Here is a 17940-nt window from a genome sequence, read left to right as displayed (position 1 = left end):
TGATATGTACGTATTTGGCCGGGGATCCCCATTTGAAAAGATTTGGTGCCAGTGACACCCATAAGATAAGATTTGTCAAGATTTGTCAACATTTTATGCAAAGCTTTGTGAGCTTGTAGATCGGCCATTTTTGAAAAGCTCGCCCTGGGACCCCTCAAGGACCTCTGGGGGTCCCCGGACCCCATTTTGTGAACCAGTGCTCTAAACCACGCACTACAGGTGACCTGTGGTCCGTGTGATGGAGTTGGGACAATGACCTGGTACTCACCCCTCACTGTTGATGGAGGAGTTACGTGACATGGTTTTGGGCGACATGTCATAGTCTGAGTCTGAGCGATACAGGAAGGACTCCCTGCGCTGGCCCTGGGGGTGCAGCACCAACCCATGGGCGTCCATGGGACTGCGGCCTGGTGACGGACCATTCTCCGAGTCCAAGCTGAAGGGGACAAGAAGGGACAAGTACAAAATGAATTAAAACAATGTACACAAAGAATAATAGAGATTTGTATGCAGGAAAATCCAGTGTTAGTTTAACTCAGGATTTTACATCCATCTGTATTTTTCTTTTAACACAGACAGCCCTGATGAATTTAATTTGAATGTATTGCAAAGAGTTTGTCGGCCAGTATGGCCTTCGATTAAACAAGGCTAAAACTGAGGTGCCCATTGTTGCCTCTGATAGCATTGTTCCTAAGGTGCCTGCTGGATATTGGGTCCCTCAAAACGAATTTGCACTCCAACCTTAGAAACCTTGGCGTCAGTTTTGATCAGGCTATATGTGCCTTGACACACACACATCAAGTCGGTGACCCATACATGTTTCTTCCACCTGAGAAACACTGCAAAACTCAAGTCAGTTGTCTCACACCCTGTGTTAGAGATGATTATATTCATGCTTTTGTCTCCTCACGCCTGGATTATTGCAAACCACTTTTCACATGCCTCAGTAAAGCGTCCATGGATTGTCTGCTGCCAGACTGTTAACCAGGTCTAGCAGAAGGAGTCACATTACTCAGGTCCAAGGCAGGCCTCCGGCTCCTTGCACTGGCTTCCTGGTGCTCACATGTAGAGCTCTGCATGGTCAGGCACCTGAATATATAAGTGACCTTCTCCATCATCATGAAACCTAAGGTCTGCTGAACAGTGTCTACTAGTTATTCCCCTAAAAACAAAAGAATGAAAAGATGACTGAGCCTTTCAGTCTGTAGCTCCCAAACCTTGGCATGCCCTTCCACAAGTCTCGAGAGCTGCAGCCTCTGTGGACATTTTTAAGAACCATGAAAAGGCTACTGTTCAAACAAGCATTTGCGGAATGACCTTGATTTTATCCTCCATGTGTGTAATGTGTCTGCTGTCTTGTATTTTTGATTAACTAGAGCTTTTTTCCAGAAATTTTACCACAGCCCCCCTTATATGGCCATAACAGAGATCCCAGCTCTCCTTCTTTTTTTTTTTTACATGCAAACAAATATATGTATGTTATAGTATATTTTGCACAATAAAATGTGTACAGGTGCTTTCTTGATCCACAAAAACCTTACAACCCGAGTAGTGTGTTTGCATTGCCCACCCAACCTGGAAGATAATTGGCCCAGGGCCCCTGTGAGTTTTAATCTGTCCCTGCTCCTACCATGTTACAGTTGTCGTTTTACTCAGAAAGGAAGGTGAGGAGAAAGATAAGACAGCTGTTTTCAATTGACACTGAAGATCTCACAGTGCACTGCACAGAGACGTTACAGACGTCACAGGCTACTGCATGCATGTTCAGATAAGGCATGTTCAAAATGAACACATCGCACAGTGGCAGATTCTGTTAGGTTGGAGATCGCCTGTTGTTAAGACGTCTGGAGTGAAATCATTTGAGGGCACAACGAGACAGCTGTCCACACAGCATCAATCCAGCACAACGCTGATTGACACTGAGCCCATAATGCATTGGGAACACTCTGCCAGATCCGCTCGACAATGACCTTCTCACAAGATGACGGTAAACAAAACCAAACACAGTAAGGTCCCAGGTCAGTCGCACCGTGATCACTGTTGTTCACAAAGACCCGTAGTGACAAAGCACTGTTTCCACCTAAACAACAGCTCTGGAATTCAAATGGATTCACACCAAATGCCCTTCAATCTAAATGAAGGGCAGAGTGAGATCTACGTTATAGCATTGGCAAGGATGGTGTTTCAAATTATATAACATGAAGGCCATTTTCAAACTTTAGAATGAAAAATTCTAATTTACTGTATGTTTTGAAGCCAACTTCATTCTCCAAAAAAGAGTGTCTCAATCATCAAGCCTTTCCTCAAACTTTTGCTTTTAACCACCTTCAACCTGGTATCCCTAGTTTGGGCATGTCATTAAACCGTACTGTAGGTGAAACAAAACAAAAAGTCTAAATCAAAAACATTTTGAAATTTCCAGATATTTGCAAACATTTCTTGCAAATGTTTTGCAAAACAGAAAAAAAGACTCTCTACAAGCTCACAGCACGTTGCGATGGAATGCGCTGTGAGCTTGTTGATCACTGTTTTTGATATATATGTGACTAGAACGAGAGCAGATGGCTTAAGTGGGTTAAGCTTAAGTGAGTTGCATGAAAAGACATGCATGGCAACTTCTTTCTATTGTGGTGACAGCACACACAATTTCTCCACCAAAGGCACATGTCAAACTAACCCTTTAGAAATCAAAGTGGCTCTTAAAAGAGGCTCTCCCTCACAGTAGAAAGGGAGGGGGTGACCACTACTGCCACCCACCACCCACCACCCACCACCCCTATCGCCAATGGTTTGCAACCAGAATTATACAACTAAATAAATGGCAACATGGAACATACAACAACACTCTTCACAATAGACTCGTTATCGATTTCCAAACTCAAATAACCATGCAATAATACAACAATAAACTGTAGTTTGCGCCCAGAGGCATGCTGGGAAAGTCCATCTTCATCACATTGGCAGACCCCTTAAATTGAGAGCGAAGCACACTGTGTATTTATATTTACTTCAAAAATGGTCCGAGTAGGAACCACTCTTAAGCCATAGGAATAATGTGTGAACATAGTGCCAGATCAAACCTTGTCATCAGACACTTTCCACAGTAATAATTAATCCCCATGTCTCAGTATCACCGTTGTCATTCTCTTAGAGAGACGTGCCCTCTTTTGTGTGAAGAAAATTGGTATTTGCTTTTAACTGGAGTACGGCCGTGTTAATGCATAGGAATTATTAGGCACGTGTCTATCTGATCTGGTGGAGGGGGGCCTGAAAATGCACCTGGGATTTTTTATTTATTTAATTTCTTTACATTATATATATTTATTTTATTAATTTATGTAAATGTCACTTAATTATATAAAAATGATTTTCAGGTTCTGCTATCGTAATACTATTGGCCAGCACCGTTAAGGTCCTTGCACACTGGTGCGTCTTTTCGTTGCGTTTTTTTTACAACAATGAAAAAAATTGAAAAAACAATGAAAAAAAAAAAACGCAACGAAAAGACGCACCAGTGTGCAAGGACCTTTACTGTGACATGTTATGTGGTGAGGTGACGAGCACGTGCGCCAGTGTGTGAATGCACAGCTCTGTGTTTCAATCAATATCGCTTTGCGTTCTGCTCAAGCGCTCAACAATTATGTAACGTGTTTCTCAAAATAAAAGATCAGTACGTTTATCATTAACATGGCAGAGTTCAAAGGCATCCTTTTTTAATTCAGTAGTAAATTTAGAATCCATACATCTCTATGATGTAAAATACATCACAAGTGTATGCTGGGGGTGCACTCTGTAAACTTTATTCACTAATCCATCAAACTTTCAGAGTAATTATGAAAGTTTGAATTCAGCATTTCCTCACAATCTAATCCATCTATCTATGGTCATTATTACACAGCAAAACCCAGAGTTTTGCTATTTGGGCATTCAGTGTCCATTTTTACACCACGTATGAATGCACAGTATACTGAGGGGTTGACTGTGTATAGCCCGTGGAAGGGACCAGAGTGTGCATTATTATCCCTATCATTAATAATAACAATAAACTCATGACATTATATGACTTTATATTACTTTACATTAGTATTTATCCACCATTCACCATATTCACTATTCAGCTAGAACAACAAATTGGGAAAAAACCTGCTGCTGAAAGGTTTAATTAAATACGTCCTTGAGGAGCTCTTTGTAATATCAAAACCAATGTTATTCAGCCTTGCTCTCTCTCACGCACACACGCACACACACACACTGGCACGCATGCAGACACGCTGGCACACACGCACACACGCACACAAATACCACCATAAAATCAAGTTAGCTTCAGCACTCCTCTGGACTTGTTAAAGGGACGGTGAGAGCGAGGCAGCCAGGTCTATATGGTGGACAGAGACACACAGAGACACACAGTGGGTTTGGACACATCCGAGCTGTACATGTACCTGTAATAACAGTGAGATGATGAGCGTCTGCGCTCCTGAATGCTGCGGTTGAGTTTCATTTTTCGGAAGAGAGAGGAGCCCCCGTGTCCCCGAGGCTGATCGGGGGACACGGGTGAGGCCTGGGTGGGGGCATTGGAGGTGGAGGTGGTGAGAGGAGGGCACTCCTCGGTCTCCAACAGTGTCAGCTGTCGTGTTAGCTTCCTCTGACTCATCTCTGCCGCTTTTGGTCCCAGCGGGGCAGAACAGTTGAAGAAATGTTTAAATCCCCCCCATACACACACACACACACACACACACACACACACACACACACACACACACACAGTATTCAAACCCCTTCAAAGTGGTTCAGTTGTGCTTTCTTCTCGCTCCCCGCCTCCTATGCAGTCCCCTTCATCCCACTTTTAGTACCCCAACTCACGTCTCATGCAGAAACGAGGGTCAGAACAAAATGGTCCCCCAGTCCAAAAATAGTCTACTATCAGATCCTGATTCTTGCCTTATCGTCCTGGTTTCCCAATCATCTGCTGTGTGGGGAGAGTCAACATGCACGCATCCCTGGGTGCTGAACTTCCAATTTCGCCCTCTCACTATGTCCCCTTGCCTTTACATAGGTCTCTGTGTGTCCCTGTCTGTGTTTGCAGATCTGTTTGAGGCTCGCGTGTCAGCGGTGAGGCTTTGCGGTACGTGCAGTTCCTGTCTGAGCCAGCCTCTTTTCAAGTTGGTGCTTCTGATATTTCACCACCTCGGCTCTCTCTCAGCCCTTGGCCGGGGACCGGCCCCGTCACGTTTCTTGGCTGTCCTTGGTTCTCCACCTCACTGGCAGCTCCTCCCCTTCTCTCAACCATCGTGCAACTGTCAGCACACATCCCAGAGGGGCTGGTGGGTCATCATTTGGAAATGTTCCTAATTTGCCTCTTTCTCCATTTTACTTTTGGTATCTGTTTCATTCGCCCCTGCCCCCACGCCCTCCAACCGCAAGCATATTGGGCCTCTCTCACACTCCTTATCTCACACCTTGCAGTTCCTCTTGCACTAACAGGAAGACAGATAGATCAGGCGACAGTACAGACCACAGGCACTTGACTAGAGAAAGAGAAAACTACCGAGGATTTGGATGGAAGTAAGAAATCACCCCAGAAGGAGGAACGGACAGCCGAGAAAATAAAGACAACAAAGATGGGTTGAGTCACAGCCCTGTGTAAATGTTTACATATTCTACCAAAGTGCATGCAAGGTTTGCGCCCAAAACATGTTGTATTTTGACATCAACAGCATTGCTCACCGACCGCACATTCCTTGGCCTTTGGATATGAACAGATTCAGACTCTCAATCTAGCGTAATATACTGTGGCAACTGGACCATGAAATGGCTTGGAAGGGAGCGCATAGGGTCTACCGCAAGTACTCACAGATGACACGGAAGACAATTTATTAAAGGCATGAGCAGGTTTTTTTTGTTGTTGTAGTTTTGTTTAGTTTTTCTTTTACTATTATTCATCTGGCCATATAAAGCCTTTTCCTATTTTCTTAATTTTTCATCGGTTTAACTCAGTATGCAGATATTGTTTTGCTGGTGAGGGTGTGTGTGTGTGTGTGTGTGTGTGTGTGTGTGTGTGTGTGTGTGTGTGTGTGTGTGTGTGTGTGTGTGTGTGTGTGTGTGTGTGTGTGTGTCTCTCTCTCTCTCTCTCACTCTCTCTCTCTTTCTCACACACACACACACGCACACGCACACGCATACGCACACACACACGCACACGCACACGCACACGCACACGCACACGCACACGCACACGCACACGCACACGCTCTATTTTTCTCTCTATACATACACAGTATAGATGGGTTACATTAGGGCACCTGCCATTCCAAAAGTCTGTGCATGGCCCCCGGGTGTGTACATGTGCATGTGAATATGTGTGAGAGCAATGTTTATTATGTTAGCGCGCAAGGGAGAGCATGTGTACTTAGTACTGTACTTATGTCTGTCTGTGCATCCGTCTGTGTGCATCTGTGATTTACATTTTTAGAGACAACGAGCAGATAGAGAGATAAAGGCTGAGATTCTATCTTGTGTGAGCGACGAGCGTGCAGCATGAGATTTTGCACATGCACCTGTGCACATGCCAAAGAAGAAAGCTTGCGAATATCTGCTTTTCTGTCTGCCTTCTTTTGCAAGAGCTGAGCAGCGAAGCGAAGCCGACTGGCGTCTAATTTATCCTTCGTTGTACAACGGTGCTATGCGCTGAAAATAACAGATTTTCAAGCTCACAATGCAACATGGATGCAACGCGTCGAGGGCTTGTAAATCGGTTATTTCCGCCACGCGATACTGTCATATAATGAAGTATAAATCGGGCTTGACACGTGGATTCAGTGTTCCACCTTTCAATGAGCTGCACTGAAGAACACAATGAAAATAAAACGTCTTGTCAAGTCCCCTGTCCCTCTCCCCCTCCTCCCCCTCCTCCCCCGCCTCCTCCTCCTACCATCGTTTTCCATATTCAACAGTTCATGTCTTTTCTGTCACTCCCTTTTCCCTTTAAGCAGGGGCGACGGAAAGCAAGGGCAGCCACTCAAAGTGAGTCACACACACACACACACACACACACACACACACACACACACACACACACACACACACACACACACACACACACACACACACACACACACACACGCACACGCACACGCTCGCGCACGCAAGGAAAAACCCTTACGGACTCATTTGATTCTATATGCACACTCTCACAGTTACATTTATACTCTGGATTTCGCAGTGCACACTCTGTATTTATGCAGTGTGATTACAAGGCAGGCTGTGGGAAGCTCTTTTGGTTCACAGTGGACAATGACATGATGATCACATGCCAGATGAGTGAGTCTCTGTCAGGATAGCAGATGCAGTGGTGGACAGTAACAAAGTACATTTACTTAACCAGTGGTACTGCACTTAACCACTTGAACCCTCAAACTGGACTATTCACCACTATTCACTATTCAGCTAGAACCAAAAAATGGGAAAAAACCTGCTGCTTAAAGGTTGAATTAAAAACGTCCTTGGAGAGCTATTCATAATATCAAAAACAATGTTTTTCTCTCACACGCACGCACGCACACGTCGATCTACAAGCATCCAGCTGGCAATTTTTTACTAATGCCCCCCCCCCTAGAATAAGGATGCTGGGGTTCAACTTAAGGGGTTAAGTACATTTTTGGAGTATCAGTAATTTACTTGAGTATTAGCATTTTTTGATACTTGAGACTTTCACTCCATTACATTTCAAAGACAACTATTGTACTTTTTTTTTACTATATTTTTAGGAAGGGGGAAAAAGTACATTATGAATTAACCTCTTAAACCCCCACTATGTAATGTTGGGTATCAGTGGCCACTTTGGACACAAATGGCAGCCAACGTTATTGCCGTCATTACCCAAGATTCTCTGCGTCCCTGCTCAGTCATGCTATTGACTTGAGATCTATGTTTGAATCTTTTGTCTGAATGGGGCATGGCTTTGCAGGAACTATCAGTGAATGAAGTTTTGGTGAGCTACCCTATACAGTATTTCAAATATAATGGAAAATAGCCGGTCTATAAGCGATGTTGTGAGTGTGTTGCGAGCTTGTAGCGCTGCTATTTTCACTATTATTCATACTTTTTGGAGATTTCTGGAAAATCTTTGCATTCTTTAATGTCAAAATTTCAATAAATCTATTTTTAAAAGCAAGTACTCCAGTATTTTAACTCAAGTTGACAGAGCAATTTTCACTTGTAGCTGGATAACATTTGACCAGGAGGAGTATACTTTGACTGAAATAATGGGGTTGCGTACTGTCCATCACTGTCAGAGATGGCAGAGGAGCATATTAAAGCTGTCTGTCAAGTGGCTCCACTATGTACCTGAACCGCCCATTGGGGCCAAATGACGCATATTCATCATCTGACTGGAGAGCGAGCTGCAATAATGGCCATATTTAAACAACACAATTCTGGCTTGTACTGAGAGATGCAGCCACTGACAATTTAGAGCTCATTTATCGCTTGCACGACGCCCGCACGACATTTAGCTGAGTGGTATTTTGGCTGAGATATCGTATACAGCTGCATTATTCTGACTGGGCTATCAAATTACTGAGAGAACTGGGTAAAAGAATATATCCAACATCTTCGGAGGGCACCCCTGTGTGCCACAAAGATGAGGGAAAATTCAACATTTTAATTTTCCTGCAGTGACACTTAAAGGCCTCTGTCTTGAACTGACATCTCCTGACAACGTCGGGATATTAGATTGCTCCTTTGGGGGCACCAAAGGCCCGCGAGTGTTACGGGCGCAACATGGGCTCTGCCTGCAAGTCTCTCTCTCTCTCTCACTCACTCACAAAACTCGATACAGAGCTATATCAACCATTAAAAATAAAAGGATGTCTGTCATCTTAGCAATCGTGACGTTCTTTTCCAGAAATGAATGCATTCCATAAAATAATTATGCCTGTAAAGTGCCTGCATGTCTTTTTATTTTTATTATTTTTTATTTAGTGGTTATTCCAATTGACTGACAAAGCCGGATGCAGCACGGTGGATTTGAGCCCACAGTGGCATTTTACCACTGTGCCACCCGAGCGCCCGGGTGCCTGCATGTCTTGATGTCACTCTCCCTCTCTTTCTCTCTCGCCCAAAGACTCGCTCTCTGCCTCCCTCAATCTTTCTCTCTGTCCAAATTATTATTCCGGTTCACACAGGGCAAATGCGAGTGAATAGTGAACATGAAAAATCTGTATGATACAGCGATAATTAGTACCGATTTTAGCCAAAATCTGCAGTTTACATTAACGACATGACATCAGCATACTGACTGCAATTAGTTCTTGTTCGCGGATGACTCTGCTGTCCTGGTCTCGGACAAGAGCAAATTTCAGGTAGAAAAAGCCCTTAGCTCCGAGCTCGGTAAAATCTGCACATGGCTCGCTGATAACAAACTGTCATTATAGGTAAAACTGAATCCATTCTTTTTGGGTCCAAAATCAACCTCAGTAAGGCCACAGACTTTACGATTAGTGGGTGACAATGTTCACATGGGTGTCAACAAGGAAAGAAGAGATTACCTATCTGGGTTGTATTTTAGATAAAAATCTTTCCGGTGATAAAATGGCAACAAAAGTAATCAAGAAAGTCAACCAAAGAATACGATTTTGGGAATTATCTCCTCGTTGGTCAGTGGGAATGCACTGAGGACACTAGCTGGAGCACTCATCCAATGTCATTTTGACTATGCATGCACCTAATGCCATGGTACAAAACTACAGACCTCTCAAAACAAACTAATCAGACTACTTCTAGACCTCACACCCAGGGGAGCTGGAATGGAAAATGACATGGGAGGACACATCGGGGGACGAAAATGTTTGTTTTTTTCCCGGGTGGTTTTGTTAATTTTTGGTTTTTGTTTGTTACTTTATTTCGGTTCATTTGGTTAATTCGGTACAAAAAATGTACTCCATGAAGTGTAGATTTTTTCTTTTTCTTTTTTCTTCATCCCAAAAGTCAGCTGTAACCAAATGGACTCCTCTGTTTAATTAACTATACAATAATATAGTCTCCCCCCATAGCCTCCCCCCACGGTGGGGAGACCCAGCCTGGTTCCCCCCACCTCGCGGTGGTCGCGAGGTGCGGGGGACTGGACTGATTCTTTTTTTTTTTTTTTTTTTTTCTTTTTTGACTGGACTGAATCATGGGGGGACACAGTGTCTTTAACAGGCGCCGGCGCCACTGCTCACACCTACTGTAGGACTCACCTAACCCCTGCTCATTATGCTAGGGGATGGATGGCTCAGGGTAGAGGACAGCTTGCGATGGACCTGGTTTTCAAGATACTCAAGGGACCAGTCAGTGCCCATGTATCTGTCAAACTACTTCAAAAGAGTGAGAAACGCCCACGGGCACAACACCAGAGGGAGCTCCACTAATCCCATTCCCCCATTATTCGGTACAAACATTCATTCTACTATTATGCCACCAAAATGTGGAATGCCCTACCACCAGACATAAAAAAGTGAGACTTCCTAAAAAACGGCATAAAAGAGCACCTAGCTTGCCAAAATAAATTTCTGTAAATATACGTTTACTCCTAGTATTGATGATTTATTATATAATATTGTATGTCCTTATGTCTTTATATGTCTTGATGAATTGAATACACAGGACCACAATGGAAACAAGCCCTCAGGGCTTTTTGTGTTATCCTTTTAGCATTATTGTACCTCTGTACTGCAAACTAAAGTATTCAGTCAATCAAAGTAGTTGTATCAAAACGTGTGTTTGGCAGATAATGCTAAATTGCAGAAAACCTAGTTAGGTGGGCCGAACTAGATTTCTAGTTAGGTGAGTGAGACATATTTCCTATCCACAGAAATGTGGGCTCTGGCCCAGAACTTCTCGCCTCTCCCATTTTTATGCGAAAGCTGGCGAGAACTTCTGGGAACTCAGATTAGGTGGAAATGGGTGTGGCCTATATGGGGGTTGCGACATGATCCAAGGAATCCAGGAGGAAATTTAGTTGCCAAAACGTAAATCCACATAAATGTGGTCTCCGGCCCAGAAGTTCTCACCCCTCCCGTTTTCATGCGAAAGCTGGCGAGAACTTCTGGTAACTCAAATTAGGTGGAAATGGGCGTGGCATACATAGGGGTTGCGACATGATCCAAGGAATCCAGGAGGAAATTTATAGTTAGTAGCCAAAATGTAAAGTGGCCTGATATAGCGCCACAAGTGGGCTGATCTGAGACCGCCGATTAGCTGTACACAGAAAGACACACGGACGGACGGACACATGGATGGATGGACACGGACAGGGGTGAAAACGTGATGTTCGCCTCCCGTCCTATCGACCTGGAAGAGATAATTAGTTTTCTCTGCTTTGCGCTCCCTTCAAAAACTCAGGAAGATGATTTACACGTCATCTAGCATACTGAAGCCTTCTAAATGACTTTGAAGCTTGGCTCAGTGCGGTGATTAGTTTAATTAAACCATGGAGGACATTTGTTTTACAATCCTTGCTTTGACCCTCGCCAGACATTGATTATTCAGTTACAATAATAATCACAGAGACCCTGTCTGGGGTGAACTACAGCCACATCAGCATTTCCTCCATAAAGTCCGATGTCAGCTGTAATCTGCCTGCACTGTCCTGTATTATACTGCTGTTAATCAGGCTGTCCCAAGGGGGAGGGGATGAAGGAACCCTCCTTTTAAGCTATCCCCCACTCTCGCTCTCTTTTTCTTTTGTCATTCACTCTAAGTTAATGATTAACCGCCTCAGTCCATTATAACCCATCTCAAACCACCCTCCACACACACACACACGCACACGCACACACACACACACACACACACACACACACACACACACACACACACACACACACACACACACACACACCGAGCAAGGGTCTGTGCTCTGGGCCTCTGTGGAGGATGTCAATTTCCGGCGTCCACTTCCTTTTCTGCCAAACAAGCACAGATGTTTATTTCTGTACGTACAATCTCAACCTCTCTCCACCCCCCCATTGTGGGCATGCCATGGCTCAGCCAGGCATTTAGCACCTGGCTGATACAGTATGGTGGGGTGGAGGAGTGGAAGAGGAAGGTTGTAAAATGGGAGCGAGAGGGGGGGGACGTGTAATATTGGAGAATGGTGCTGCTTTTTATGGGCTCATCATACAATCACAGCTGTGCTCTGCAGCTGTTTGAGTCGTTCTGTCAAACCAGAACCTGATCTGGAGTTAAATTAACACTCAAGAGTTTTATATATATATACTTTTTGTTTTCAAGTGGGCTCTCTTCCATGGGCAGGGACATGCTTTCAGGGGGATTGGCCCATGACTAATGGTTCTCGGATGACTCGGTTCAACGTGGCTTTGTAAAGTCTGCCTGCCTCAGCTCACCTTTAGTGCTTCTCAGTTCTCAGTCCCAGCTCAAGGATAAAGGGCACACTTTCAGTCTGCCGGCACTTTAATAGTGACATTAACATCGCAGATCACAATATCCAAGAGGCTGCTGATCTGTGTGTGTGTGTGTGTGTGTGTGTGTGTGTGTGTGTGTGTGTGTGTGTGTGTGTGTGTGTGTGTGTGTGTGTGTGTGTGTGTGTGTGTGTGTGTGTGTGTGTGTGTGTGTGTGTGTGTGTGTGTGTGTGTGTGTGTGTGTGTGTGTGTGTGTGTGTGTACGAACACACAGCTTCGTGCCACATGGGCCCAGACAGGACATCTGGCCATCAGAACCTCATCTGAGTGGGCCTGGGATAGGGATAAACCAATTACATAAAGGGAGAAGAGAGAGAGGAAAGAGCCGAGAGAGAAAAGTGGATGAGTGAAGTAGAAAGAGAGTGATAGGTCATTCCCAAAACAGCAGGCAATCCCTTGCCACTGTCTGCTACCACTGTCTGGCATGGATGGGGAGAACCTCACTGTGCTATGGTCAGATAACGAAGCTGGGGGATTTACAGCAGATTATCCTGCCCGCAAGATCACTGATCCAGCTCTCAGTGGTCCGCTTCAAGCGCCAACAGCCAGAGTGCAGGCAGATCCCTTCGCAACTGGCAAAATGCCTTGAAGGAAAGGGATTTCTTTCATGAATGCACTTTATGTTACAAACAGCTTTTGCTTCCGCACCTGTACCTGGTGCCAGGCCTACGCTCTCATTGAGAGCGATCCCCTAAAGCCATCAGAAAATATTCGTGTGCCAGACAAGGGACAAGTCACCCAGACTAATTAATATGCGATACAGACACGCGCAGCTCCCAGTGCGCCGTTTATTTCACCCGCCTAACTTGGCCTGTGTCACTCATGTTGTTTGTCTTGGTGTCTGCGTTCTCCTCAATCCACCAGAGACACCCATCACCTCCCATTTCCATCAGTGGGTGTCTGCGCTCCTCGCAACTCTCACAGGAGTCCCTATACCCGGTTAGGAAATCTTCTCTGTTGCTTCTCCCTCTGTGTTCTGCGTTGCACAACCAGAACTCTCTTTCTGATTCCGTTCTGATCTAGCTCTATCACTTTTCTTACTTGTAGACTGTAAGTACAATTGGCACATGTGAAACTGTACGCTCTGGGGTGCGGCATGCTTCTACAGCTGTTTCACTCACATCACATCCTCCTCCACACCCATCTTCACACAACCTCTATATTAGCTGACTTGCGACGTGGGACCCGAGTCGGACATAAGTCACCAAAATCAGGACTTGTTACTTGACGTGAGACTTGATCTCTGAGGCTGAACTTAAAAACAGCCCTGTGTTTGATTATGTTCAGCATGTTTAGAGGAATGTCGTTTCTTGCCTTGCTGCAGCCTCACGAGTCCGTTTTAATACACAATTTTCTTATGCGAGCTAGTATCTCTTTCGTCTTTACTGATAGAGCTGTTTTACATTTTAGTAAAATATTGATTAATATTATTGATGCCTTTTCATCTGTATATGGTGCCTGGAATTATAAGAAATTGTCTCATATTACAGTAATGACGTCCCACCCCCCCATAACGCTGCAGTGATATGTCTTCTTTTTTCAAAGGGGGCCATATTTGAAAATATCAAAATACCTTAGGGCCGTTGTTGTGCTAATTGATTCCTCCCCACACACATTTCTGTGTTGTTGTCACTGCTGTTGTATCCTACTGACTCGCCTGGCAGTGAGGAGCCCCCACCGGGAGGACATAGAGCCTTCATCCTACTACTCACGCCCAACACTCCCCGCTGACAGGTGCCGCCCCCAGTCCGTAGGGGTACACGCAATGACCAATATCACCCTCCCCGCCCGGCTTCCCTCCCCCCGAACACGTGCCAATTGTGTTCGCGTAGACGCCAGACAAAGCCTGATGAACCACGGTGGATTCGCACCCACAACCTCTGTGTTGTTGGGTAGGGACCACTGCTCCACCCGAGTGCCTTCTTTCACGTCTTGAGAATGAAACACTGTTACATGTGTCAGTAGTGTCTGTGAAAGAGTGTGACAGTAGAGTGTGTATGTCAGAGAGTTGGTCTGTGAGTGGGTGTGGTTACTTCCAGGTTCCAGGTGCTGCCTATCTGCTGAGTGCTGGATACCAATCATCAGCCCTTCCAGTGATTGGTTGGGGTTGGCTACTTAAAGACACCAAACACCTAAGGATTTTGTCAGTACTTGCAGTAGTGCTGTCCCCTGCTCGCCTACCATATTCTTGTCTATGTTTATATAACTTGCTGTCCGTATTTGTGTCCAGTTGCTCTTCGTTAAGCTTGCTTGTGTGTAAGTCTTTCTGAAGATTCATGCGTGTATATATAGTTTGTGGTGGTTTGGGTCCACCTTGTGAATTGTTTGAACCCACTAAATAATAGTCAGAGCAGCCTGACTGACAGTTTGGGCTTGCTACTGCTAAAGATGCTTGAGACACCTTAACTTTGATCAAACACTGTTGTGGAGATGGTACTGTGGCGCCAGCTTTTTGTAATATGCCAACTTTTGATTCAGATTAAACTAGAGTAGTTAGATTAGATTTCTCATGTCATTTTTATTTCATATTAGGACAGTTGAGAGGTTTAAAAGCAATGTTAGGTTCAGGTTGGTTTATTTGTTTATTGTTTTGCGCCAGGTACTATTTTCTACTTAATGTCTAAAATCATGTTGAAAATCAAGTGTTAAAAATCATGTCATAAAATAATTCAGTCTTTGTCAAATCATGCAATTCTAACAAGAAATGAGGAAAGAAATGGTCAATAAAAAACAGACTTCACTTTCCAACCCGTATGTGACAATCCTTCATTTCCCCTAGACCAAAGGATTGTAACAAACACCACAAGGAACAAGTAGCTCTCGAGAAATAGTGCATCTGCAGGTTCATTTCAAAACACTCAATGTATGAATTTCACATTTTAGAAAGGAAGCCGAGGGTCAAATAAAATCTGCCCTTGTGCCACAATTGGCCCCCAGGCTGGACTTTGGACACACCTGCTGTACGAGCAAAGTATTTTTTTTACTTTACTTAGACATGACAGTGTAAAGGCACAGAAACCCGAGGGCAGAGAGAGTGAAGACATGCTCAGTGTCCAATTCATACCTACAATCGTAGAGGATTTCCTCTGAGAGTTTTTCCGCTAAATGCATTTGTACAAAATGTTCAGACCACAGGTCTTTTGTCTTGCTGCAAAGCTACAGCAAGAAATCCTTTCCTTTCCAGTTCCACTTTTTGTTGGCTCTGCCTCCTGCTGCACTGAAGTCACTTCTCACCATATAAATGCATGAAACCACACTACTTTCTCAGAACACAGAAGGGAAATAGTGCCAATAGTGTGAATTCAGCATAACTGGCTGTACCACCCAGACATAAAGTTCTTTGCACTTCCACATTTTGAGATAGATATATCTCAAAACAGACAGACAGACAGACTGATTGAGAGACCTGCAACTTGCTCTGCCAGACATGAGACTTGACTCGGACTTGCACTCAAAGACAGAACAGTATCTGATAGTCAAATCAGTCAACACAGTTTGTCAGAATGGGCGTAACTGCAGTGACGCAGCCAACGCAGGTGTGTTGGGGCCCCAAGTCATTTGGGGCGTACCTGAGCCGTCTGTAAAATAAAATAATAAATACATACAGAGATCTATGCAATGGCAGTTGAGTTGGCCCGAACTTGGCCCGGTGGCTGCTGCTAGCACCTGCGGGCCCCCCAACCGCTCTGGTGGAGAGAGTAATAACGTGGAGGAAGTCAGAAGAGGCGAGGATAACGCGGGCTCCTCCGACTGCGCTGCTGTTTTTGGAAAACCAACTATGGAAAGCCAACCGGGTCATATTTCGCCACAACGACCTACTGTACGGCCATAATAACTCTATGCCTACGGCGTCTTGACAGTAGTATACGTCATACGCTGTTTATACTGCTCTGTTCACAATCGCGGATTCGCGGCAGTTGAGGGCCCGCGGTGACCACCCCGTGTCGGGGCCCACTGTTTGCTTGTTACGCCACTGAGTTAATGCGTTTCTTCTGTTCCTTTCAGGCAGTTCAGTTATCTTGGTGTTCAGTGGATCCTGCCAGACACAACCTGATTATTACACCTGCGCCAGGGACGAACCCACCCTCTCTCGTGCTCTCTCGTGCACCACTGAGCTCCCCAACCTTTCATATTATGGAAATGACCCCTCCAAATCCTGGGGCTGTTTAGCGTGACCGAGAGGCAAGTACTTAAGAACCATTACTCCCATCCTGACATCTGCATCTTTAACTGCATCTATAACAATGCAGTTAACGGGGGGGGGGGGGGGGGCAGCACAATGATATTGATTTAATTACGGTGTCAGATGGTGGTACAGGGGTAAAGTACCTGCCCACCACAGCAGAGTCTAGCGGTATGAATCCACGAGGTGCATCCGGTTTGGCTGAGTGTCTAAATGAAGACAGTTGGCTGTGTGTGAGGATGGAAGCCCATGGGGAGGGTGATCTGTGTCGCTGTAGGTACTCCTACGGTTTGGGCCAGCACGTGTCAGTGAGGAATGTTGAACAGGAAGAGTAGGATGGAGGCAGTATGCCTCTCGGTTGGGGGCTCCTCTCTGGCAGGTGAGCCAGTGGTGTACAACAGCAGTGGCAACACAGAAATGCGTGGGGAGGAATTAATTTTTCCTAAAGTTGATAGTAAAAAAAAGGGTAAAATAATTGGCTACTATAAAAGAAAAATCTCACCCAGAAAATTCCTAGAAAGTATATAAGAGGCTTCTGTGAGAGCCTGAGTAGGGCGCAGAGGGGAGCAGAAATGACGACAAAAGCAACTAGAAGCAAAGATGCTAATACAGCAAGAATCTCAGGAGCATTAATTTACAGTAGCTCTGAGAGTGATGTGAAAATGGACCCTTACGGGTACAGATTTCACTGTGCAGGAATGCAAGCATCGCCGTTCCAACCAACCACAGCGCCAATTCAGCAGGCAGCCTTCACCATTCAGCGCTGACCCCCCCCCCCCACCCCCCCCGAAACAAGCCCACACAAGGAGTGGTATTTTTAGCACATCAGCCTATCTCTGAGATGGAACGCGTAACTCCCTCTCTGCAGGCTGGGGGCTACCAGGCCTCTTTTATTTGAATCCAGACTGGAGAGAGAGAGAGAGGGGGAGAGAGGGAGAGAGAGAGAGAGAGAGAGAGAGAGAGAGAGAGAGAGAGAGAGAGAGAGAGAGAGAGAGAGAGAGAGAGAGAGAGAGAGAGAGAGAGAGAGAGAGAGAGAGAGAGAGAGAGAGTAACACAAACACAGGGGGAGAGTGAGTCATCCAGAGCTACCTTTGTGTCACCGTGGCTCAGTTCCACTTCACCATCTCAGTATCTCTCCCTCCATCTGCCTTTCTCTGTTTCTCTGCTAGTTAGTACAGGAATGCACAAGTCTCTGCACATCCATCCATCCACCCGTCAACATATTTACACAATCACTGTTCAGTTAAGTACATTTCCTCAATACATTTAAATGCTGTCCCATATACTGTAATCCAG

At 45.0% G+C, this 17940-nt stretch overlaps 1 protein-coding gene across 2 annotated transcripts in view; it reads right to left on the bottom strand.

Moving 5' to 3' along the window:
* The window catches only part of pde4a (phosphodiesterase 4A, cAMP-specific), a 63724-nt gene that overhangs the window by 21615 nt on the left and 24169 nt on the right, over positions 1 to 17940 (bottom strand). Inside the window, exons 1-3 of one of the 2 annotated variants that reach the window (XM_080448477.1) lie at positions 4864 to 5295; positions 4443 to 4662; positions 269 to 436 (exon numbers count right to left, since the gene is read on the bottom strand). In XM_080448477.1, coding sequence (XP_080304603.1) covers positions 269 to 436; positions 4443 to 4662; positions 4864 to 4870 — 395 coding nt within the window. In that variant the 5' untranslated portion in view covers positions 4871 to 5295. Of the gene's footprint in view, positions 1 to 268; positions 437 to 4442; positions 4663 to 4863; positions 5296 to 17940 lie in introns of those variants that run through there. The other variant, XM_080448476.1, reaches the window with a different exon arrangement.

This window comes from Gymnoscopelus braueri, assembly GCF_963280865.1.
Source record: "Gymnoscopelus braueri genome assembly, chromosome: 13".
Taxonomy (NCBI): Eukaryota; Metazoa; Chordata; class Actinopteri; order Myctophiformes; family Myctophidae; genus Gymnoscopelus; species Gymnoscopelus braueri.
The sequence above is the reverse complement of the archived record's forward strand: the minus strand, read 5'-3'. Positions and strand labels throughout refer to the sequence as shown.